Consider the following 26,624-nt stretch of genomic DNA (forward strand, 5'->3'; position numbering starts at 1 on the left):
AGTAACGGGGACAATCAGCAATCTTCCCCCCTAATGCCGCACTTACATAGTACTCCCGTCACCATGAGCAACCTGAATCAAACCACAAGGCAACGATCAGACGATCCCTAACTGACGAACATTCCGCAAAACAAAACACATGACCCGTTTGCTTCAAAATGTTAACGTCATGAAAGACGAAGAAAGGCTGAGAAACTGCTTGCTTCAAATTAAAGGAGACGAATGAGATGCGACAACTCACTGTAATGTGTGCTTCAGGAATGGGTCCTGGGCCAGAAGGAAGGATTGCCATAAAAGACGTTATGGGAACATTTGGTGAAACTAGAATATGGGCTGAATATATGTGTAATAATAGTAGTATATTAATGCTAAGCTTCCTGAGTTTCAGTATTCTTACTGTGGCCATGTAAGAAAATGGTCTCATTCCAAAGAAACTCAAGTTAAAGCTGACAAGTCATAAGGTCTACAAATTTGAGTCAAGAATTCAGAAAAAAGATAGATTATGATATAAGATGAGATGAGATGGGATAGATATTCGATAGCAAGTAGGCAAATGAGACTCTAAGTAGAGGTTAGACAGTCGTTCATTTTACTAGTCTGCAAATTTTCCAGAGGTTTTAAAAACTGTCAAAATAGTTTTTTAAAAAATGCAAAGGCATTTCTTTTTTTTTTTAAGATTATTTAGTTATTTGACAGAGAGAGACAGCCAGCGAGAGAGGGAACACAAGCAGGGAGTGGGAGAGGAAGAAGCAGGCTCACAGCAGAGGAGCCTGATGTGGGGCTCGATCCCAGAGCACCGGGATCACGTCCTGAGCCGAAGGCAGACACTTAAGGACTGCGCCACCCAGGCGCCCCACAAAGGCATTTCTTAAATACACGGACTTGTGGGTTGGTGCAGAGCTAGATATGATAGCTTTGCTCATTGCTACCCTTGGAAACTTAACCACCATGGAAGCTCAACGCCTGACATGGCTAGTCACAGTCAAGCATAGAACAATCAGCCAAACATTAGAGAAACACACAATTTAATAAATATAATTCAAACCCCTTTCATATGCCCTTCTCTAATTCCAAATCTGGACCATTTTCAAAGAATGAAAATGTTGAACAGATCGAAGTTTGGGACCCATAATCCAGGACTGTTACTTGATTCACATCTTCCTGCTTCTTAATTTGCAGACAGTGTTCAAGTCATGCTCTTGGGCAGTTTGCAATGTGCCTGCCTTCAAGTACTTCAGCCCCATCGCCAAAGCCAGAATTATCACCTTTTCCAAATGATGACAAGCATGTCTGCAGCTGCTGTTCTAATAACAATCCTTCCCCAACTAAGCTGACCCCCAGGGTCTGGAGGTGATTTATTGTAGCAAATTCACTTCTGGCTGCACTTAACAGTAATCAATAAATGGGGAGCAGCTAGGTTATAGTTATGGGGTCTCTAGTCGATAACCATTAGCTACCACTGCATTTAAAAGTAATAAAAAAAATGGTCTCAGTTCCAACCTATGTGGAAAAACATATTTTCACAGGTTTCTCCCCAAATTGCCCATGTACTTCCTCCAGGCACCTTTGGTGTTCAGACCCCATGCTACACTCTCTAGCTCCATTATTCCACCTCTGCCGAAGGCCAGAAACTTTTGTTTTGATGCTCTATGTAGGGAACTGAGCCATGGAATATAATTCCCAGGTCTGTAACTTAATGGAAAATGCAGTCTTCTCTCTGTTCCCCAAAGATTTTACAAGAGCTCCAAAGATCTCTTCTTGTGGAATAAAACTGAACCTTACCCCCATGGTAAACCTACCATATTTGGCTCCTACTTTCCCTTTCCAATACTGCCCCCCCGTCACATGCCTTACACACAAATCCAGCAGTTCCTTCAACCTGTCTTCCTGCCTCCCGACCTTGGCTCGCACTGTTCCTTTTCCTTCCCTTTTATGTCCACCATGAGCCAAGGTAGCCTGTTTCATGGTTACACCAAGTGCCATTCATCAAATTCATCAATTGATACGAGGTCCAAAGGGGTGGAACATGCACTGGTCCAGTTCATCCCATGTGGCTCCACTGCATGGCACAGGAAGTGACTGCAGAGTGAGCACTTGAATGGGAAGACAGCCTCTGGTATTAGAAAATTTCTAGTAAGAAGGAAACTCTTCCCTCCCTGCTAGCAAGGGCAGAACCCCTGCCCTAATGCTATAAGTGGGAACAAAAATTTCCATAGAGTAAAACACAGGGTCACATTATTATGAGATAATAATATAACCAGGAGCTCCCACTGTAGAGGAGAGGGACAAACCACCAATCAAGGGACATACTATTTGCATTATCACTGGACAGTTTTAAAGGGCTTTGCTTTATTTTTATTCAGGTACTTTAATTTTACTGCAAAAAAACAAATGCTGTAAAGCCATTCATCACAGAAAGTTTATGAGGGATAACATATTGTGCTTTGAGATATTTTCCAGGGTAGGGTCCCATATCAGTAGGCCAGTCTGTCTCTTTCCCTCATCTACCATGAAGCCTTAGCCCAAGACCTGGTATTGGGGAGGAGGAGGATATAAAGTAAAAGAAGGGGAAAGCCAGGGTCCAGCTTTTCTGGCTCGGGGGATTATAGGGAGAAGGGAAACTGGAGCAGAAGAGAGGCAGGGGTGAGACCTGTATGTCCTCTTCTCTCACTAGAAGGACATCCTCCCACAAACCAGAGGGTCCACATCCAAGTACACTCAGTGGCTGTAACATTAGGTAGTAGGAGGCTAGGCTTTAGCTTTCCCAAGTTGTCTCTTAGGTTCTGTGAGGTTTGCCCGGGCCCCAGATGTTGCCATGAGCTCCTGAGGCCAAACCTCAGAAATAACCCGGGACTGCGATTAGAGAGTTGACCAGTGAAGCTGACATGGGGCAAAGTAGCCAAGGGCAGAAGGCTGGACCAACTGATCAGAACCATATTAAAATCACAACCAGAACTCAATGGATCTCAAAGCACTGCCAGAGGAGGGTTGGGGGTGGGGAGGCCTTCCCTCATTGAAGACAGAACATCAAGGATTCCCTGCACACTTCCGGTCTCTGTGTGGCCCAGGGCGGAAGTTCCCGTTGCTGAACAGGAAGCATAGGAGGATGACCCACACAGCCCACTGGCAGGGAGATTTAGATAGAGGTTCCAGGAGTGTCCCAGCCCCCGCACCCACCTGACAGTACCGAAGCTACCTAATCCTACCTGTAAGCGATGAATCGCTTACACTTTGTACAATGTGCTTCTAGGAGTTATTCTGAGGGGTGTACACTGAGGTGCTGAGGAGACCTCAGATGAGGACCATTTCTGTGCTTGGAAACCTCGATTCCTCAATAGTCCGGTAAGAATGTGTCTGGTGTGAAGAAGGATGCACTCTTTAGGGGAATTCAGCCCTGGAGACAAGTCCACTTGCTGGACACCAGAGTGTATCCATAAACAAATCACCTGTATGATGTTCAACAATTTCTAAGCACTTCTCTTGGACAACAGAAACAGATGTATTTTGGGTATGGTTTAAAATTCTCCCTTCTCTTTACATTGTAGTTTCTTTAGTTAATCCAAATGTTTCATGAAGTCTCTTGTAGGCAATAGAAATAGAAGATACTAAAGAAATAACGAAAATTGTGGCCTGCCGCATATTTGCCCAGCACTAGAGCCCACGGGGAAGGCACAACATCAACTACAAAATGTAAAATCACATAGAGAGAGACTGACCCAGGATTTCTAGGCCAGTAGCCTCGGATCTGTGCCCACAGCACAGAGTTAGCAGTGGTAAGCCAGCAGAGGGTCACAGCGAGACAGGGGACCATGTTAGCCCCTCTTCTGAGAAGCAGATAGCAAGACAGGATTAGACCTGTGAAAAATATATCAGGGGGAACATTTGTAAGAGAAAATGGGGAGGAAGCCAGGGAGGCTGGGAGACTTGGGATGCAGGTCTGACTCCCAGAGAAGGAGAAAAGGAAGGAAGGTTGAATGGAAATATCTTAGACCACAGTACAGTTCCAGAGAAAGCTCAGCAAGGCCATCACGGAGTCCTCAAGCCAATGTCACCATTAGAGAAGTCTCATGTCTCCCAGCAATGGCCAGTCTTAGCATCTCTGATGTTCTCAGTCACTGACCCTTGGGAAACACAGCCTCAGCCATCACCAAGACAAATTTTTCACACAGAAGTTGGGGCCTTGGGCCAAGTACACTGCCTGTGGGTGGAGATGTGAACAGTGCATTCACATGGCCACCACAAAGATAGACCCCCTCTTTCCCAAAATACCATAGAAGGACCAGGAAGGATGCAAGAGGAATAGTGTCTGCATGCTCCGTGCTTCATCGATTTCCACACTAAAAAAATCCATCCATAAAAACTTACTTACAAAAATGAAGCCTAAATATCTCCCTAATGGGAAGCCAACTTTGCAACAGAAACTACTGAGTTTAAAAAAAAAAGGGGGGGGGGCCTGGGTGGCACAGCCGTTAAGTGTCTACCTTCGGCTCAGGGCGTGATCCCGGCGTTATGGGATTGAGCCCCACATCAGGCTCCTCTGCTATGAGCCTGCTTCTTCCTCTCCCACTCCCCCTACTTGTGTTCCCCCTCTCACTGGCTGTCTCTATCTCTGTCAAATAAATAAATAAAATCTTTAAATAAAAAAAAAACCCTCAGAATTCATTCTTTCCCCCTAGCAAACTTGAGGAAGACTCTACAATTGTGATTAGCAAAGAACAGAAGGGGAAAATGTCAACTCCAGGGAGGCAGCAGTAAGTCAGGGAAGTAGGTGTCCCCAAAAGTCCCAGTGGGTGACCAACATACGGTGATAGAGAAAGATGTGTGACCAGACTTCCCATGAGCTAACTGGGAATTTTAACCCATGACTCATCCTGGGGTGGGGTCCGAAGCTGCAGGGGCCGCCACCCCATGCCATGCCAGATCATCAGCCAGATTGCACATTTCCTGAAAGTAATCAAGTCAGAAACTGGCTTCTTGGCAGTAGCCCCTAGTGGAAAATGACTGCCAACAACCAGAATGAGGATGAGTTCAACGATTTAATTCTGCGTGGAAAACACAATCCATTCAATGGGACCTGACAAGGCCTTAATTTCATCCATAGCTGAGGGCGTTGGCTCAATGTAGTTCTACTCTCTGCCACATATTCTTAGTAAGCTATGTATAGAATCAGGAACACTTTTGCCAAAGCCCAAATAAGTTCATTCTAAGTGGGAAGAGAAGCTCATCAAACCCCCAGTGATTCTCCGGGGACAAAGCATGCTATTCTTCCAAATGCAAAATTATCAAAACTTGGTAACTTAACCCATGTCAAGAGTCACACTGCTCAAGGGAAGTAACTGAGATGGCCCATGCTCTGGATGGCTTCAGAATTTCCTCTAGCATCTAAGGAGATCAGGCCAGGACAGCCTTGCTCAGAAGGCATGCACAGGGCTCCTGTTCCCAGCCTGGGGTTCACTGTACAACCCAGTCACATAAGAAGGGGTCAAGGTGTGAAGGATCAATCCACTGCTAAACAGGGTTTTGAAAACTGGGAGAGAAGGAATTAATGGCTGTCACATTCATTAGCCCTCTTACTCCTAGCAACAGTCCCCGAGGCCTGTGTTGTTAATTCCATTTCCATTCGTAAAATGAGGAAACTGAGACTCAGATCACACGGGTCTGAAGAGCAGTTGCAAACTCATATCTGGGGCATTCTGAAGCCCACGCCCTTCCACTCGGAGGGTGGTCCTTGGACCCTCACATCACTTGAGAGTTTGTTCGAAATGCAGATTCCCAGGCTGCATCCCAGACCTACTGAATCTGGATCTGCATTTAATAGGATCCCTGAAGATTCATAAAGTTTCAGAAGCGCTGCCTTTAAAGGCGTCTTATCCAAAAGCATGGGTGGATTAAAACATAAATCTGGACTAGAAAAACGATTTAGTGCAAAAGAACAGGGTAGGTCTCACAGGAGAAGCATCAAACTATATATCCCAACTGCCATATCCAAATTAGTAGAACCAATCACACTATCTTATTCACCAATGGCAAACCCAGAAGCCAAGGTGATGTATGTAGTAGAGAAGTCAGCTCTGGAGCCAGGTGGACTCAGCTGAAATTCCTAGCTCTGCCACCTGCTGAGTGACTTTGGGCAGGCTGTTTACTCTTTCTGAACCTCAGTTTCCTGACCTGTACAACTGGGATTACAATACTCACCTTGCCCTGGTTTGGAGAGTTTAAATGAGCAAATGAATGTCCAGTTCCTGGCCATAGCAGATGTTCAATAAACATTGGTTTCTTTGCCTCCCAGTGCAACCTGGACTGGGTCTCACCTTTGCAAGCGTGCACCCTAGAGGCTGGGGAAAGAAAAGGCTGCCGGCAGCCCCCTCTTTTCCGTTCTCTGGGCCCTCTGAGTCCTGTCACTAATCAGACTGGCAGGCTTGTCTCTCTTCCTCAAACTCCAGATTCAGTTTTCTCTCTCATCTCTTTTAAGAAAAACCTGAGCAGAACAACAGCCTCAAAGACACAGGTCATGAGGAAGAAGGAAAACAGGCATCTGGGTGTACAATTCCCAGGAGTATCTACTTTCTTAACAATGAAGCTCTTTTTTTTTTTTAACTTATGGTTCCCACCTTCTTCTTTTCAAAAGTCTCAGGGCTTAAAAGCTGATTTTTCATGCCAGAAGCTTAGCAAACTTTCAGAGCCCATGATGTCTGCATCTGGAGCCACAAAACCCAAGTCTGATCCTATTTACTCTGTGTGTATACACTTGAAGGCATAGAAGGTTCCCAGTGAGGGCTGAGTAGAAATTGATGAGCACTTCCAGAGATATTCTGCTCCTTTTAACCCTCCCATTAATCCTGGGAAGTGGGCACTATCCCTATTTCAAAGATGAAGAAACTGAAGCCAGATGAGATCACTGACCCGCTCAAATTAACAGAGCAAAATATTTCAGAGTTCCAGGGAATATTCAATATCATCTGATCCAGTGATTCTCTAAGCGCAGTCCCTGGACCAGCAGCATCAGCACCATCTTGTCAGAAAGGCACATTCTAGGACCTCACCCAGACCTGGGGGTGGGGAGCCCAACAATCTGTTTTCATAACCGTCCAAGTGACTGTGATGCATGCCCATGTTTGAGACCCGCTGCCCTTGTCCACCCTCGGATGTGACAGTTAAGAGAATGGAGGTTCAAAGAGATGATGCAATTATTTGCCTTGGTAACTGAATCGAGACTAAAGCCCAGTACGGCTACTCTCAGGAGCTGAATTTTCCTATCTGTGTAGCTTAGAATATCCCTCTCATGAGGAGTAAAGACTAAAGTCTATAGTACAACTGCTCAAAACTGTGTTAGCTTCCAGCGATATTGGCTGGGATTCGAACCTGGACAAAAAGGAGGAACCCCTTTCCTTCATGCACTGGTCTCTACTGAACTGCATGCTCTGAGACATGGAATGCCTGCCTCATCACCGCTGCCCAGCAAAGAGGACTGGCGGGGAGCATGCCAGGGAATGCATTCAGAATTGAGATGGCATTTGCACACACCTCAACCATTGACTTATAAGCCTTAGGGGAACAAAGTGGTGTCTCTCATTTTCTAAAATTATTATTTCTAAATCTGTGTGTCAAATCCTGTGTGTTCTGCTACACGCCCTTGCGTTATTGCAAACTGACATAAACAGAGTTTTGGCCACCAGTGGCTGTTTGGTTGGAAGAAGAGAGTCCTGAAGCCACATTTACAACACAAGCATGCTCTTTTTTTTTTTTAAGTTTATTTATTTTGTAATTAATCTCTACGCCCAACAGGGGGCTCTAACCAACGACCCCAAAATCAAGAGCTGCATGCTCTTCTGACTGTGAGCCAGCCAGGCGCCCCCACAAGCATGCTTTTTATGTGAGTTTATCGATGGGATACATTTATTTGGGGTGGGATTCCAAGGGCTGCTAAAGACTAAATTGGACCTAAAGTCTACCCGAGCTACCCCTTGCTTCTGCCGTTGGTGACTACCACCTGGCAAGCAATTGTCCTTATTAGTTTGTGTTTGAACTCAATCACAACTATGGGCTCTACCTTTCTGGGCCAGTTTCTCCATTTCTAAAATGGGCATCATCAGGGCACCCGGGTGGCTCAGTCAGTTGAGTGTCTGCCTTCGGCTCAGGTCATGATCCTACAGTCCTAGGATCGAGCCCCACATTGGACTCCCGCTCAGCGGGGAGCCTGCTTCTCCCTCTGCTGCTCCCCCTGCTTGTGCTCTCTTGTTCTCTCTGTCAAATAAATAAATAAAATCTTTAAAAAATTAAAATAAAAATAAAATGGGGCATCATCTTTGGGTTGTTAGGGTTATGCCTGGCAAAATAAGAACTTTATTGTTATTGCTGTTGTCAGGGGAGACTGAAACATACAATCTTTTGAAGCTTTTTTGAAAAACACCTACTATTTATAAATTTATAAACACTTCCTACCTTTGGAAATAGAGAACAGATGTACCTTTAGGGCAGGCTGTCTCTTTGATCTAGAAGGAATCACGTGAATGGAAATATTATGCAAATACAAAACAAGTACGCATTCTTGGTCTCAGGAGTGGGTTGTATGTAATTGTGCTACATACTTGCAAAGAGCTGGGAAAGATTTCTAGGGAAAGTGATATGAAGCATCTGACCCCTTCCTTTTGAAGATCAATATCATTAGAATACATCCAAAAAACTGCGGTGGTGCTAACTGAGGCCAGGTGTCAGGACAGAAAAAGAGAAGTCAGCCGGAGGAAGCATCATAAGAAAGAGGAGATCTGGACTGGACACAGACTCAGAACTTCACTGAGGTCGGGAAGTCCACCCTCAGTGTGAGACCCCATTGCCCTGGCAGTGGCAGGAGGCAGAGCAGGCTAAGGGCTGAGTCTACAACCACCATCAGTAAGCCTGTAGACCCCAGATACAGTTAGGGAGACAGACCCCCAAGAAAGACTAGACTTCCTGATAATCTGGCACATTGGGCTTACTGTCATTGCAGTTTGGATCTTATTTGATAACAAAAGCTGATGACCCTACTGTATGGCCCAGGATTCCTAATGCTGTCCAAGTGGGAACAAGGAGAAAGAGAAGGGAGTAAGCAAAGTTGCCACTATGTTGCTCAGTGGTAACAATCCTACATAGGAGCTATGAGGAGACAATGCAAATCGATGAGAACCATGTGCTCCTCCTCAGCAAACCAGACTCTCCGTAACTGAGAAAGACTGGATGTTAACAATCACATGCCCAGATGCCTTAGTTGTGTGTTCAGGTGTGTATGAATGTGCTTACAAGCACATGCACGCACAAGTGCACACACACATTACAGAGGCTGCACAGCTCTGACTTTCAGAGTCAGAAAGACAAACCCAACATTTCAACCTCAGTAGAGGTTAAGACTGCACTGTTTAGTAAAAGGAGTTATCTCAGGGGCTGAGAACACTGATCACTGTTGCACCCCTGAAATTTAAAAATGTACAGGTATAACACACCATTCGTCCTAGATTTCCCAGAGTCACTAACATTGGGAAGTCAGCAATTCTCATGTTTTTTTCACTCGAGTGACATGTGAAATGGGGGGATGGGGGGGTCAGGACAGAACACATGAGTGATATATTCCTATCAGCATTATTTAAAATCCAGCGACGACTCATTTCTTTGCAATCCAAAAAGCATATAGAAAACAAGTGGCATTATTACACGGGTAACCTTGATTCTGCTCTAATTTATTTCTTGGTAAATAAACTGTCCCACATGTTAGTACTTTGCTTCTGATAATTTATGTACAACAAATCCCACCACTGATGTGACCACCAGAGTTAAGGAAAACTACATTAGAGAATATTTACCCTCTAATATTGCCATTGAAATCATTTACCTTCTTCAGAAGAAAGGATGGTACCAGAGTAACACACAGTTGTATTAAAGAGACAAATAAATGAATAACCAATGCCCATGGATTTCTAGCTTCAGTTGCTGAAGGGTTGGTATATTTACAAACATGTCACATTTTTCTTACTGCACCAAGTGTTACAAGGAAAAAAAATAAGTCCCAACCTTAACAAACATAATTTAATCTTTTTTCTGGAACACAGACATTGATACATAATACAACTAGCAGATCATGGCCAGCAATACATTTTCTCTATTAAAGAGCATTGAATGCCAAGAGAAGAGAAGCTGGTAATAGAATTGGCAAGCACATGAAATGTTCTTTTCACGAGAATGCCTCTTTAGCTGTTCATTGAAGAGGACAGTGACCCTCGCCTGGGCTGGAAGGAGCAGCTACCAGAAGACCGCAGGTGAAGGGGCAGACTCCACCAGAGACACTCCAAAATGAGAACACACAGCCCAAGAAAGCCATTCACCCTCCTCTTTCCCACCACAGTCACGGGCAGAGAATCACAGGTTCATGGAAGTAACTTCTCTCTACCTGAGTGGGTTTTATTTTATGTAAAACTTCACAATGCAGTAACCAAACCTTTAGTAGGAATAAGAAAAGCATTTGCTTTGCAATTCTTGCCCCTCCACATTACATAAAGAAATCCAAACACCTATTCATCGCCGTTTTTCAGAGCTCATATATAATTCAGTCTACACTAAGAAGCTTCACACAATGAAATGGCTTTTACAGAGCGATTACACACATCACCTGGATGCAAAAGAGAGCATGTTTTTCATGGATGCCAAGAGTTGTCTGAGTTGTTTACGGGAGGAGAAAAAAGTGAGGTTTCTATGTTCTGCTAGCCGTGTGAAGAGTATGAAAGCCTTCTATAATGGAAAGAAATGTGAAAGACATAAAACTAGGGTAACAGGGAGGAAAGAGGGGAGAGGAAGGCAGGCTGGCAAAAAAAAAAAAAATTCAACCTTAATTTCCGATACCAGCACTGCTGTGTATTTCAAAAGTGAACTTGAAAGACCCATTCAGGGTGAAGAAATCACTTTTATATACCCTGTCCCATACTCAGATTGATTTTTCTTTGACACAGTGGCAAGGTAAGTGCCAGAGTCACAATGAAGTGGAGTCCACTACAGGAAGAAAGTGCAAGAGGCCTCTACAGAAGACGGAAGACCAAATGATGAACAAGAACAGAGTCAGCAGCCACCTGGGAAAGCACACAGGAAGATCCGCAGTTCATTCCCCGAGGCAACAGCTCTGACATCTCTTATAACTAGAAACCTCCCCCCAGCCAGAGACTCTACAGGCACGGGGCTGAATTCATTCCCACACACGCTTTTTCTCTGTGCACTTAACTCCATGCGTCATCCTCCTTTGAAGCAAAAGACTCATTAATCCAATTCAAATTGTCAACATCGGTAAATCCTTTGCCTCAGCATTTAAATGCCAATACCAATTAAACACCAACAGCAACTTAACTCCTGATAGGATCTTCACTACATTCAGGAAATCCAGCCAGAAGTCCAGCTACCATTAATTCCAACACTCCTTCATCAACTCTAATTTACTCGGTGCAGAGAAATGAGGTAATTTGCTGGCCACGCTGACGATGCACCCAACTGGATTGAAATAACTCCACAGCAAATAAGAAGGAACAAATGGACTGCAATCCACCAAACCTGAAGGATGTCTTCACCAAGGCTTCCGGGCTATCGAGCTGAGGCAATTCATCAGCTAGGATCTCTTCTGGTGGTCGGGGGTCATGGACAATCATTGGCCGTGGCTTTTCCTTGGCATTTCCTGTGAGCCCGTCGATGAGGGAATTCCACAGACAGTTCTGCGACTTAGACCCTGAGGTATGAGGGGAGAAAGGTTCGCAGTCAATTACCAACCAACATGTCCTGTCTTGCCCAACTCAGGATTTTCAAAAGCAAAAGAGGGAAACATATATTTCTCATGATCTCCACCATCATCTGAGGGCTCCAAAAAATATTGGTCAGGCAACTTATGGAACAACCAGGAATTTTTAAATTTATATGCAGAAAATAGGCTAACACCCTGAATATTCTGACCCACAGCTAAGTATTAAGGATATATATCTTGTCTCATTTCAGTGGTGATCAACTCCAACTCCTGGTAGAGCTATAGACATTTACATATATATTTATTCAGCAATTGGAAGTATACAAAGGACTACCATTTTAGAGAAGAGTAAGGATGTTCAGACACATGTCCCTTATGAAATCAGAGTGTATAAGGACCATGTTTCAAGACTCCATTCCATGGTGACACCAACCCCAAACAGGGCTCCGCCTCTAAAACCCAGAACTCACTCTAGGCAGTTTCAGTCTTCTAGAAGATCAAGACCCAAGGAAAATTACACTGCATGTTTACTGATATTCTACCCAACAAACACTTCAAACATATGAGATGAACATTAAAGGCAAACATGAAGTGGTAATAGTGTCACAAAATAGGTCCTGATCAGCCAGGCAATGAAGGGCAATATCGACAGGGTAAGTTATATTGATATTGAATACCCTTGATACGATGTGATGAGAATGGCACTTCACCTCTGTGGTCTTCTTTCCCAAAACACACAGCCCCAGTGTATTAAGCATATTCCTAGCATCTGTAAATCTGATGCTTTAACATCTGCCCTATGTGCATATCCCAGACATGCCTTGTTCCGGACAACTCAGTAATGCATCTGAGTCACCTTGATTTTCAAATACAAACCAACCAAACCAGAGTCCACCCCCACAATACCTCCCTTACTGAGCCTTTGCACTCTGAGCTGCTATTCACTTGCCCCACTAACCCCAGGGCAGGTACTAGACAACTAGGGAGAGCCCCTGTGCTCCAGAGCCCACTAAAATTATTCAAACTAGCCAATCCTAAGGCAGCTTACCCTGCCTTGCCCATTACTTCCTATAGAAGCCACAATAAAGACACCTGCCCAGTTTCCCCCACCCCACCTCTGCCTTATAACTGAGCCCAGTGATTCTCCACATGACTTCCATGGTGAGACACGTACCCCTCTTTGGGGGATCTGCGAGTATTACAAAACTCTCTGCTCAATGGCAGTCATCTCCAGATCTGTTGGCCCTACCATATGTAAATAATAATAAAAATCTATCCAAATACCCAATCTAGTCACGGGGAAAACATCAGACAAATCTCAAATGAAGGACATTCTGCAAACACCTGACCAGTATTTCTCAAAACTGTCGAGGTTATTGAAGAACAATGGAAGTTTGAGAAGCTATCACAGTCCAGAGGAGCCTAAGACAACATGATGGCTAAATGTAATGTGGTATCCTGAGGGGATCATGGGGGGGGAAAAAAGGACATTAGGTAAAAACTAAGGAAATCTGAATGAAGTATTATGTACTTTAGTTAATAATAATTCATCATTATTAGTTCATTAATTGTGACAAATTACCTATTAATATGAGATTAGTAATAGGGGAAATTGGGAATGGAGTAGCGGGGAACTCTCAACACTATCTTACAAAGTTTCCATAACCCTAAAGCTGTTCTAAAATAAAAAGTTATTACAAAAATACAAATAAATAAATACTATAAAAAATAGCTATTATAAAAGAAGTCTATGAGCAAAAAAACCAAAAAAATTTAAGTGGAGCCTGGGAGTATTACTATTGTTATTATCCAATTACCACTGGCTTGTGCTTGTTATCCTCTTTCCAAAGGAAAGAAAGCTTTTATCCTCGTACAAAGATACTGTTGAGTTGCCAAGTCATGTACCCATGGAGCTGTGTCCTTCCAGAAGGGGATGCCTTTTTCTACCCCAACCGTGCAGAGAGAGGACCTTTTTCTAATGTACATAAAGGCTCTTTATGAGGTCTGAGGGGGTGTGTACAGAGGGGTAAAAAGCACTCCCAGCTAATGCATGTGACAGGTGCGCAGAGAATAAATCTGTTTGTACACGGGGATGCCTGCCCAAGACCCTAACCAGCTACCTGCAGCCCACAACAGAAGAAATTACCTGAAGGGCAGCTTTGCCACTAAGGTCAAAAGAACTTCACACACAAAGGGGAGCATCTCACAAAGATCTCTGAACCCTCACTAAGGACATACATGGGTCAGCAAACAACTCTTTCAATGACCATGGCTATGACTGCTCCCCTTGGGATGTCCCACATCCAAACAGCTTTTGAATTAATCAAGAGAAAATGAAAGCACACTAGTACCAAGAAACAGATGCCTCCAACTCCTGAAATGCAGGACAGCTTTTCTAACGTCCTAAACAGGTATCTTAATAAGATCTGGTCCTAGTAATGAAGGTCTGGTTCTGTGTTAATAAAGGTCTGTTCTATGTTAACTAAGGTCTGGTTCTAGAAGGAAGAAGAACAGCAGCAGCCTGTTTTCTTAAATTTGATTGAAATGAAGGCCTTACAATAAACTCCCTGCCCATTTCCCTTCATTCTTTTATTTATTCATTCAATATAGACATATTTAATTCCCTCAATATGCCAGGTTCCATTCTGGGCCCTAGAAATAGAAAGATGAACCCATAAGCAATCACAATAAATGGACAGTGCACCATAACTAAGGGCAAATGAAGTGCTCTAGGAGACAGAGGAGGGCTCACCCACTCTCCTTCAGGGCTCGGGGGAAAGCTACACAGAGAACATCACATCTGATACGAACCTAAAGCAGAAACAGATCTTCAGAAGGTGAAAAACAGAGAAAAGAATATTCCTGTGCAAACAGTACGTGCAAAGGCTCAGAGGATAACAAAGTAGCTTGTAAAGGTTGGAGCAAACTTAGAGGGGACGGTGACCAGAGAAAAGGTCAAAGGCTGATTGGCCACGTCGTAAAGTGCCTTGAATAAAACACAAGCCATTTAGACAGTCTTCTTTAGACAAAAAAGAACTAAGGCCATATCTGTGTTTGAGAAAGAAGACCGGCACGCTACAGAGCAGTGAACTTGCGAGGAACAGCATGGGAATATGAAAGGGTCCATGAATCCGTCTCATCTGTAGATGAAATAAAGTCTTACACATACTTATGACTAATTTTTAAGTATATATAGATGTGATTAGTAAATTACAAATTCATGTAAAAGCACTAATGAATTCATAATAGCTTTATCACCATTTTCTCAGTGAGTGAATCAGAAGGGTCATGGGACCTAAGCTCTCTCTCCCTTAGGAGTCTCAAATGGAGACTGTTACTGATCTTTGGTTTAATTCCACTGTGGTCTGAGGACAGGCACTGTATGATTTCTATTCTTTTTAATTTTTGTTAAGGTGTGTTTTATGACCCTGAATGTGGTGTATTCCACTGTTGTTGGAGGAAACAGACTACAGATGTCAATTTTATCCAGTTGATGGATGGTGTGGGCTTTTTTTCCCTTTTTAAATAAATTTTATTTCATTCAATAAAACAGCATCTATATACATAAAGAGTGTTATATACATACAAGAGTTAGTATAGATTCAGGATACAGATCATTCTTGATGCACATAAGGAATCCCAGGCCCCTTGCTATATATAAATTTATGGTATATTCCCTCTCACTACCCAATCCCAGAGATAGAGAAGTCCTTCTAAAGATTTATGATGATACTTCAGAAACAATATTTCCAGCTATTTTTCCTAATTAGCATCGGAACAGCTATCCATTTATAAGTATTCCTATTAAAATTGACTTGTGATGAAACTTTAGAGTGTAAAAAAAACCTTATTTTTATTTATAGCAACTTTTTGATAAATAAATCTTCGTGTTTGTTTCTGACGGGAGGTTTCAGATTTTTCATTGCATCTTCAAAGGGGTCCATAGCTCAATACAAAAAGATATATGCCTCTGATTTAGAGACAGATTTTCAGTTCCACCAGATTGATGGTGTGGTGAGTCCAACTGTGTTCTTGCTAATCTTCTGTCTGCTGAATCTGTCCATTTCTGAGAGACGGGTGTTGAAGTCTTCATCTCTGATAGTGAATTCATCTACTTCTTTTTGCAATTCTATTCGTTTTTGCCTCACATAGTTTGACACTCTGTTGCTAGGCACATACACATTAAGGACTGTTAGGTGTTCTTGGAGAACTGACCCCTCTATCGTTATGCAATTCCCTCTTATCCCTGATAATTTTCCTTGTTTGAAGTCTCCACTGTTTGAAATTAACATAGTTATTACTGCTGCATATTCTTCTCCATCAATTTACTTTTAATCTGTATGAGTTTTTATATTTAAAGTGGGTTGCTTATAGGCAATTATAGTTGGTTCTTATTTTCTGATCCACTCTGACAATCTTTGTCTTTTAACTGGTGCATTCAGACCATTGCCATTCAAATGATTATTGACATAACTGGATTAATATCTACCATATTCATTACTGCTTTCTATTTTTTGCTCTTGTTTTTTGTTCCTATTTTTGTCTTCCCCTGTTTTTCTGCCTTGTGTCATTTTAATTGAGCATCTTACATGACTCCATTTTCTCTCCTTCTTAGCATATTGGTTATAGTTCTTTTCTTATTTTTATTTTCTTGGTGGTCGCCCTAGAGTCCACAACATACATTTACAGTTAATCCAAGTCCACTAATAACAAAATAATCCTAATTCCTCCCTCCTGTCCCTTGTATCATTGCTGTCAAATCTTCAGAAGAGCTGTGAGTGATGCTCGGAATTATCCTCTTGAGGAATGGAAAAAGGAACATTTATATGCAAGCTCTATTCCCAGGAAAAAGCATAACCCCACAGGGTATTAATTCCCTGGGCTTTCTGGGTCCACTATGCATGACTGTGGAACAATTCCCACATCATCAGAGAATCCCCAGGACATTAATCAGGAGAAAACAGTACAGCTAGAGCTTAAAAAGTGAGCCAAGAGGATGTGAAGCTGGGTTCAAGAGGTACCCAATACACAAAGTTCCCACACAGTTTCTGTATCCTAGAAAATAAGACCAGAATCCCATCTGCCACTCATTCCTGCCTTAGAAGGATCACAACGGCCCCTTGCCATGGCTCTTTCCAAGGCAATTTGATGTGGGCCTTTTGGAGTTGAACTTTGAGAGCAGAAAAGAACTCCTCCGTTGAGTCTCCACAAATATGGGCAGAGCACCCTCGAGGGACACCGGAATGGTCTGCTCTGACAAAATGAAAAATAAAAATTCCCCTGCTCTGATTTATTTTAAGCTGATTTTGAAGGCATGAAATGTTTCTGACTAAATAGAAGCAAAAATATAGAAACAGATAGAGTCACACAGGTCTCTCTCAATAATATCAAAAACCCCATGAGGGAAATCATAGATAAACTAAGCCTTCAGGGTACCAAAAATAATGTGGCTCAGGTGCAGGAGATGAGCAACTCCATTCAGCCCACTCCATGTCATCTGCTTCTGCCTACTCCCCTCCCCTCCCCACCTCGGCTTTCCTGTCTCCTTTGACTTGTTCCTGACTCTCATTTGAAGCGTATTACATTCTCCTTTTCTGTTATTTCCCCTCCGTCTCTGCGATAAATCCTCTCCCTTCTCCTCACAAAGACAACTTTTTGTGTACCCCAGGAACCCTCTAGCTTGATTATAAATCTTCCAGACTCATAAACTCTGGTAGCAGCACCTGTACTACTGAGTTTATCAAGAGATCAAGATGTAACAAACATTATTCAGTAGTTGCTATGTGCCAGACATTGTAAAGATGGCTTCACCTGTGTTACCTTATTCAATCGTCAAATCAACCCTTCACAGTAAATATTATTGAAATATTATTGAACACTAGGACATTAAGACTCCAAGAGATCAAATAACCTAGATCACAGAGTTAGAAAACAACAGATTGCTTTGACCCAAAATTCTTATTCTCCTAATCCAGGGCTTCAGGTGATACATTACACTGTCTGTACTTTATTTATGAACAAATAAACAGATGCATAATGTAAATCAAGCAGAATATTCCACATTTGTTATTATGAAACAAACATTCTTTTACAAAAGAAACAAGATACACTCTATCTGCAACTAGGGAGAGCCCTGATGTTTCTTCCATGAAACCCTTTGCAGCTTCCTTTAAAGAAGGAAGTTTGGGCTGCAGGGGGAGCTGAATAATGTGAGGTAAGTTTAATGGGTTGAGAAAAGACTTCTTAAGAAAGCAAGAAAATGAGATGAGAAGGATCTAAATCAGAAATAGCTACAGATTCATTCTGAAGTGTGTCTAATGGTGGCAGTCTGATAAAGTGCTGGCAGGAGGAGCCCAAGGTGATGTGGTTGGTAATCCTATTTAAATCTGACAAGTGACTTTTCAACTCGATTCCTGATTAAAAAAAAAAAAAGAAATACACAAAGATTACGCTGGCAAAAGGCTGAGAAGTTAGAGTCCTGCAAAAGCACAGACGAAAGAAAGTTAAATCTCCAAAAAAGGTGAAAAAAAATTCTTAGAAACCATCAATGATTCTCAAAATATCTGTGACATGGGTTTGTAGGTATCCTCTCCTTCTGGGAGAATATGGGTCCTGAAATTCCCATCAGGTAGGAAAATTGGGGCTGGAGCACAGAATGAACCTAATAAAATCCAGATGAGAAGTTTTATGCTCACTAGAAACAAACAATGACAGTGCAAAAAATAAGGTATTGCTAAAGACTTGAATATCTTTAAATCAGTCCCATAGGCACTGTTCTGTTACTTTTAATATACTAATTTGTGATTTTGAAAACTTTTCAGAGATTTGTCTCCTGCAATTTCAAAAAGATTTTAATATTTAACTCTATTTCTAATATCATACACACCAAGGTGAAGGGGTCTCCTCTCTCAAAATGTAAGAATACAACTTGATTTATAATGACATATTCTAAATTCTCAAATACGTTAGGGTTTATTTCTGAGCTATACTATTGATTAACTCGTTTTTGTTTTTTTTAATGACTGGATTACATTACTTTACTTGGTATAGCTTCACAGTATCTATTAATATCTGATAGTGCAAGACTTCCTCCTTTCTCTTTTTTGGTTATTCTTAATTGCTTATGTCTCTAAGAAAACTTCAATTAAAATCACTTTGTCAATTTCTAAAGAGAACTCTCTCCCTTTTGAGTGTATACTGAGATGGTACTTAAGAAAACTATAATTAATTACTCAAGGAAAAGAATTATTATCTTAACTATATATCATGCTCTCATCCAGGTAAATGACTAGTCCTTTCTGAATGGAACACCTGTTGTATTGATTTACCCAAGCACCTTCTCCTCCCTGCTTATAACAGCCCCTCTCATTTTATTTTGAGAACATCCCCTCCCACATTACTCATTCCATATGAGTCTTACGGGCTTTTGGCTATGTTACTCTATGGCCCTGGCTTCAGTGATTAGTTAAGGAGTGGGTATATGACCCAAGCCTGAATAATCACAGATCTTCCCTGGTATTTTCCACGCTGAAACTAAAAGGAAGCGCCTTTTCCTTCTTAGTAGGTTGCTAGTGCAAGCCACCACATCCCAATACCTAAATAAGCCTGAGAAAAAGATGCTAGTACCCTAAGGAAATCAGAAAAAAAGATCCTGAGAGTAGCATGTCCCTGGTTATAATCCCTCATATCTCCAGACCTACAGCTCTTCATAGGTTTGTGAACTTACTATGGTATCCTTCCAGCAAATCCCATTCTTCGCTTAAGATAGTTTGTATTGCATTCCTGTCACCTGCCAACAAAAAGGGCTTCCCATGCATTCAAGATTTTTATTTCCTTCAGTAAAGTTTAGTTTTCCTTGGTCCTGGAAATTCTTAGTAGGTGTTTTTTTTTCTGGACCGTGTATATATTTGTCTACTCTTGTTCATAGAGTACATTTTTAGATTATAGTTTCTAAATTGTTATTGCTGGGACATAAGATAGCTATTTATTTATTGTATTTATTGTATTTACTTAACAATCTGTCTCTTTACTAAACTCTCACTCTAAGGATTTCTTTGTTTCATTGTTTGTTTTTCTAAACACATATACCATCTACAATAGTTTTCCCTTCTCTTTTCTAATCATTATGCCTCTTACTTCTGTTTTGTGTCTTACTGCATCAGCTAAAACTTTCAGAAGAATTTTGAGCCATATTGGCAATAGCAAACAATCTTATCATTCTGCTAGCTTCACTTAATTTTCTATTTATGAAATGTCTATAAAATTTTCTGTTGTGGTATTATTATAAATTTCCCTTTTATGGGGCGCCTGGGTGGCACAGCGGTTAAGCATCTGCCTTCGGCTCAGGGCGTGATCCCGGCATTCCGGGATCGAGCCCCACATCAGGCTCCTCTGCTGGGAGCCTGCTTCTTCCTCTCCCACTCCCCGTGCTTGTGTTCCCTCTCTCACTGACTGTCTCTATCTCTGTCAAATAAATCAATAAAATCTTTTAAAAAAAANTAGTATTATTATAAATTTCCCTTTTATGGGGCGCCTGGGTGGCACAGCGGTTAAGCGTCTGCCTTCGGCTCAGGGCGTGATCCCGGCATTCCGGGATCGAGCCCCACATCAGGCTCCTCCGCTAGGAGCCTGCTTCTTCCTCTCCCACTCCCCCTGCTTGTGTTCCCTCTCTCACTGACTGTCTCTATCTCTGTCAAATAAATCAATAAAATCTTTAAAAAAAAATTTCCCTTTTATAATTGAGTTTGTGAATGTCTATCCCAAAAAATAAAAAAATCAGTAATAATGGCTTTATCACCTATTGAGATGATCATGTGTTGTTTCCCCTCCCTCCCTCTCTCTCTCTCTCTCCTTCTCCTTTTGACCTATTGATGTGTTGTATTGATAGCAAAATGGAAAAATAAACAAACAAACTTATTTTCCAGATGGAATCAAATTTCCTCTGAGGAATGTGTTGGAAAAATAATTTCATAAAACAAGGGATGGGGGGGTAGTACGTGAAAAGCCCTAAAGATATGGATTGAAAAGAGACAACAAAGAAGGAGTTACACTATTCTGCCTATAAAATGAAGAGAATTTAGAGGCAAGCAAGAGCAGAAAAGGAAAAAGAAGGGGTGTGAGGGGAAACAATACACCATCATCTCAACAGATGATAAAGCCATTATCACTGATCTTTTTATTTGGGGGGAAAGCCATTCACAAACTCAATTATAAAAGGGAAATTTATAATAAGGCTACAACAGGAACTTTCCAACAGGATAGCTCCAAGCTGGAACCATACTTGACAGCTACAACTGCGATACCTTCAAAGAACATATAAATCTGATGTCCAAGTTTAAGTTAAATGCTGGGTGGGACTACAATGTAATCACCTGTCCAGAACAGTAAAAACGTCTTACTCACTTATTGCTGTATGAAAGTGATATTGGGGAGAGGATTTGAAAATTATGAAGACTAGGCTGTGTCTCATCTTTTGTTTGTTGTCTGGAAAAAAGTAAATCAACATCTACAAAACACGAAGTGTAGGAAAAAATTCAACAGACCCAGGAAATGAGGGTGACAAGTAATGAGAAGAAACCTAGAGAACCCCTGGAAAGTTCACTCATTGCATTTTAGTACTTAAAACTGGATGTGGGATGGAGCTTTGAGACAGTTTCATGCAGGTGTTAAAGGGCATGTCTACGTGACATCTGGATTATACATTAAAACACTTCATAATAGTACAGCCACCTTGCAGTACTCAAATAAATTCTATTTGGTCATGTTGTATTGTTATTGTTGTATATTTATACATCTGCATTGCTAGAATTCTATTTCAAGCTTTTTGCAATTATATTTATAAAGATTAACCTTTACTTTCTTCTTCTATGTAGCTGTCATTATAGGAATAACCTATTCCCTGATATTTGAATATAATTGCCTATAAAACTCTTGAGATCCAAAGTATTTTTAGCAAAGTAATTATTTCACAATTTTTTCAATGTCATCACATGCTACCACTGAATTCCACGATTCTATTTCTTTTGGAGTATTTTCCTTTAAAAATTGCCATTCTCTAGAGATACTCAAATTCGTTAGCATAGATTTCTATGCATTTTATATTTTAATCTTCATCTATATATTAAGGGTTTTGAGTATTTGTTTTCTTCTCTGATTACTTCCTAGAGCTGTGCTATCCAATAGGGTAGTCATCAGTCTATGTAGCAATTTAAATTTAAATTAATTAAAAAGAAGACTTGCAAATGGCCAACAGGTACATGCAAAGATGCTCAACATCACAATCATCAGAGAAAAGCAAATGAAAACCACAGTGAGACATCACCTCCCACATGTCACTACCAAAAAGACAAGAGATAACAAGTGTTGGCAAGGATGTGGAGAAAAGAGAACTCTTGCGCACTGTTGGTGGAGCCATTATGGAATACGTCACAGAAGTTCCTCAAGATACTTTAATAGAATGACCATATATACCAGCAATTCCATTTCTGGGCATTTGTCTGAAGAAAATGATGACAATAATTTGAAAAGATATACACATACCCCATGTTTTCTGTAAGTCAATAAATCTAAAATATTATCATTTTAACATGTAATCGGTATAAATATATTAAGGAAGTTTTTTTTTTAAGATTTTTTTTTTACTTATTTATTTATTTGACAGAAAGAGAGAGAGAGACAGCCAGTGAGAGAGGGAACACAAGCAGGGGGAGTGGGAGAGGGAGAAGCAGGCTCCCAGTAGGGAGCACGATGTGGGGCTCGATCCCAGGACCTGGGATCACGCCCTGAGCTGAAGGCAGACGCTTAATGACTGAGCCACCCAGGTGCCCCTGAAGTTTTGTATTATTCTTTTTTTCCCCAAAAAAACCCAGTGGGTATTTTACACTTACATCACATCTCAGCACTGCCACATTTCAAGTGCTCCAGAGTTACATTTTACGGGACAGTCAGTTCTACAGAATTTATTTTGATTCATGTTTCAATTGCCTGAAGTATACCCTCAAATAATTCTTTCTCAGAATGACATGGTTAATGAGATAGATACACATGAAAAACTTAAGTAGAGATTTACTGAATTTAGATTAAACTCAACATATTTCTTAATTTTCTTCTGCTATTTATGCACTACAGAAGAGAATTAGGAGCCAAGTCTGACAGTTATTCTTTTTTTTTTTGTAGGCAAACATTTTTCTTTATCTTTGTATTTCAAACATTTTGCTAGCATATTTATAATTGCAAGTTATTTTTACTGATTTTTAAATTTATTTTTCTGGAACACATGAGCCCTTTCAATATGGAAGCTCATGCTCTACTTTCTTCCACTCAGGCAAGTTGCCTTCAACTTCATCTTTGAGTACTGCTTCTCTTCCAATTATTTTATTTGGCTTTAGTCTCAGAACACTGATGATTCATTGACATGTGTTGGTTCTTCTCTGACCTCCTATTATCTTGCTTCATCGTTTTGAATTGCTTATCATCCTCATCTATAGTGTAAGACACTGTTTCTCAACTTTGTCTTCCAATCCTTGATTACATTTTTTCCAGTGTCACTTCTAGATTTCAACATGGATTTTAATTCCTATGTTGCATGTTTATTTTCTTTGCATCTTAACTCAAAATCAACCTGCTTCTTTTCTTACAGCTTTTCTGCTCCTATTGTAGAATGGTTATGTCTTCCTGCTTCTTATGGAAAATGCAAAGTAGCATTTACATGTTTTCTTTTGGCTTCTACATTAAATCATTTTTCAGAAGGCTACCTCTTCCCAATGTCTTTATGACGGTGTTTCACTTCCCTAGTTCTTCTTATTTTTTTTAGAGGTTTATTTTGGACTTAACCCTACTTTAGTCATTCTGGAATGCAAAAAGATTCATACAGAGATTATTGTTTTCCAAAAGGCAAGGTATGTAGGTCACTCTAGGTTTCATTCACTGTCTTCTTAGGCTGCCAGATAAATTCAGCAGAAAAAAACCAAGAGTAAGACTGACATTTACATCCAAACAGTTATCGTAATAAGCAATGCATAACCCAAGCCAAAAGAGTGAGCACAAAAAATTGTGCCCAACCTGCTTCGGAGTAAAGCCTTGCATCTGTCTTTACCCAATTGATGGGCACAGCTCCCACATAATTTTCAAAGTCTATTTAGAAATTCATATGGTGCAGTAGATCACTATATAGTGAGACCATCAGTTCCAAGAGGAAAGGTCTCAATTACTCTTTGTCATACATCAGAAGAATGAGTCTGTTCAACAGAGTAATGATGTAGACAAGATGAAAGGGAGGCTGTTTTCCAGACCTTTGACAGCATTCATTTAGCACGTTAATTAAAAGAGAAGTTTATCTATTGAGAGTGAAATCTACTTGACAAACACTTTGTTAATGGTCAGTATAAGTTAGGTACTTGAGAGTTAAAAGATAGCATTTTTTAAAGTTTGCCATAATTTAGACTTTCACTAATTCACACACCACCACCCCCATAATTAAGTGAAAATTCTTCAATGCATAACTACCTTGAAATATGCTAATGTCTGCAAAGCATGCAAAAATCCAAGTTTTACCATCTGCTGGATGATTCATTTGTAAATCTGCCTAGTATTCCTTTGGGAAGTTCCAGCACGGATTTTTAACCTCATTATAAAAACTTGGTAGGAATGAATTCAGTAATATAGTATGTATGAAAGTGCTGTGAGCACTTGGAAGAATGTGCCACATTCATCCTAGACATGTTGAAATGGTATGTGTACTGTGATCAAAAATAAAAGTGTTTGAAAGTAATTGCTTGGAGATTTGGTGTTTTAATCAAGAGTTCCAGAAAAACAGAGACTTTAGGGTAATATATTAGTCACAGAAAAGAGCTCTTTCAAATTCTGGCCCAAACCAGCCATTGCCGGTAATAAAATAAAGACAATGGATCATTTGTTGGTGGTAATCTCCTTTAGGGAAAGAACTGTGACTTATTCATTTTTTATACTCCTATACCCAAAATGTCCTTTCAAAGTTAACTTTTTCATATGCTTCTAAGATACCTGCTTCTGAGGCTGTAGAAACCACATTAAGAAACTTCAATAAACTGCTCAGTGTTTTCTTCCTTCCATGTGCTTCAATTGTATCATGCATGGGTTTTCTTCAGTTTCCCACCCAAATGGCTTTGCACCTTGACCTCTCTTCCTATCTTGCCCAATGGGACTAGAGAACCTGGCTTCATAAAATTTACTGGCCTGGAAACTAAGCAATTCTTTCATAAGTTCCAAGAACTGCAGCTCTAAACATGAGAATTTCCCCAGGACTTCATTAACTGCAAGGGAGCTGTTCATAGCTTCATCTGCAGGATGATGACCCCTATAGTTGCACATTTTATACAGCCTACAAGACTGGATGTGTCCACCCTGGACTTCAACCCAAGGCTTAGCCAAGGCTTAATGCACACTATGGCAGGAACCACTCACCTCCTTAGTCTACCTGCCTATCAGCTGGGGTGGAGGGGGAAGGGGGAGAGGCAGGACATAGCGCTTGGCCACAGCAGGCGCTCCATATTTGTTGAAAATAAAGTATCACGGGAAGTTGAGACTGGTAAATCATGGAGGTCCATAAGTTAAAATGCATCTGACTTCTTTTCTAGTAAGGTAACTGAATCTCTAAGAACTATCCAAGTGATAAGTGGTTTTATCCTCTTGTTTGAAATTGTTGTAGGTCTGTAACAGTTCTGTTCACTCTGCTTTGAACAAACATTTATTGAACACTTATTATGTACTGACTCGCAGGCACAGTTTCTGTCTTCAATGTACTCAAAAATCTAGTAGGGAGACAGTCATTAAAGAGCTATTTATAATACAGCACAAAACAAGTAATAATATAACTATGTAGAAATATACTGACGCCAAACAAAGCAGGGAGTGATAATTTTGTTCTAGGGGTCAGGCTGGGCTTTACAGAAAAGGTGGCCTATGACAGAGTTTTGAGAGATGAATGGATTGGCTTGGTGATCAACAGAGAGAACATTTCAGGCAGAGGGAACCACTTGTACAAAGGCATGGAGGAGTGAAACAGCATGAGAGGGTAACTAATTTCATTTTTCTGAGGCTGAAATGATGAGTTAGGGCTTAACAGGAGAAGTCATCTCAGGCCAGCCTTTGAAGGCCTTGTGTGATGTGTCAAAGATTTTTATTTAATTCTGTAGGCTATGAAAAAAAAATTCTATAGGCAATGAAAAGTCATCTTAAAGGTGTGTTTTTTTTAAATAAAACTTTTTACTCTGAGAAAATTATAAATTCACATGCACTTGTAAGAGATAATACAAAGATCCCACGTCCCCTTTACCCAGTTTCCCCCAATGGTAACATTTTGGAACACTATAGAACAATATCACACCCAGGATGGTAACACTGAGGCAGAACATCGCCATCGCAAAGATCCTTCCTGTTATCAGTCCTCTAACCACCCTCACTTTCCTCTCAGCCCACTCCCTCCTTGACCCCTGACAACCACTCATCTGTTCTCCATTTCTGTAATTGTGTCATTTCAGTAATGTTGTGTACATGGAATCACACAGTATACGTAAAACCTTTTGGGGTTGGCTTTTTCACTCAGCATAATTCTCTGGAGATTCATCTAGGCTGTTCTCTTTATTGCTGAGCAGTATTCCATGGTATGACTAGACCACAGTTTGTTTAACCATGCACTGGATAAATGAATTTGGGTTGTTTCCAATTTGTGGCCATTGTGAATAAAACTTCTGTAACTATTCACGTGTGGGGCTTTTTAAATACTAGTAAAATATACGTGATATGAAATTTACCATCTTAACCATTTTTATGGGTAACCAAGTTCCATGGCATTAAATACATTCACGTTGTATCCACCTCCAGAGCTCTTTTCATCTTGCCA

The 26,624-nt window shown here is 40.9% G+C and overlaps 1 protein-coding gene across 4 annotated transcripts in view; it reads right to left on the minus strand.

Moving 5' to 3' along the window:
• Positions 1-26,624, minus strand: part of PDE1C (phosphodiesterase 1C) — a 512,296-nt gene that overhangs the window by 373,075 nt on the left and 112,597 nt on the right. For all 4 annotated transcript variants that reach the window (XM_034670080.1, XM_034670103.1, XM_034670083.1 and 1 more), the window contains exon 3: positions 11,563-11,734. In XM_034670080.1, the coding sequence (XP_034525971.1) occupies positions 11,563-11,734 (172 nt within the window). The remainder of the gene's footprint in view (positions 1-11,562; positions 11,735-26,624) is intronic.

Source organism: Ailuropoda melanoleuca, chromosome 1 (genome assembly GCF_002007445.2).
Source record: "Ailuropoda melanoleuca isolate Jingjing chromosome 1, ASM200744v2, whole genome shotgun sequence".
NCBI lineage: Eukaryota > Metazoa > Chordata > Mammalia > Carnivora > Ursidae > Ailuropoda > Ailuropoda melanoleuca.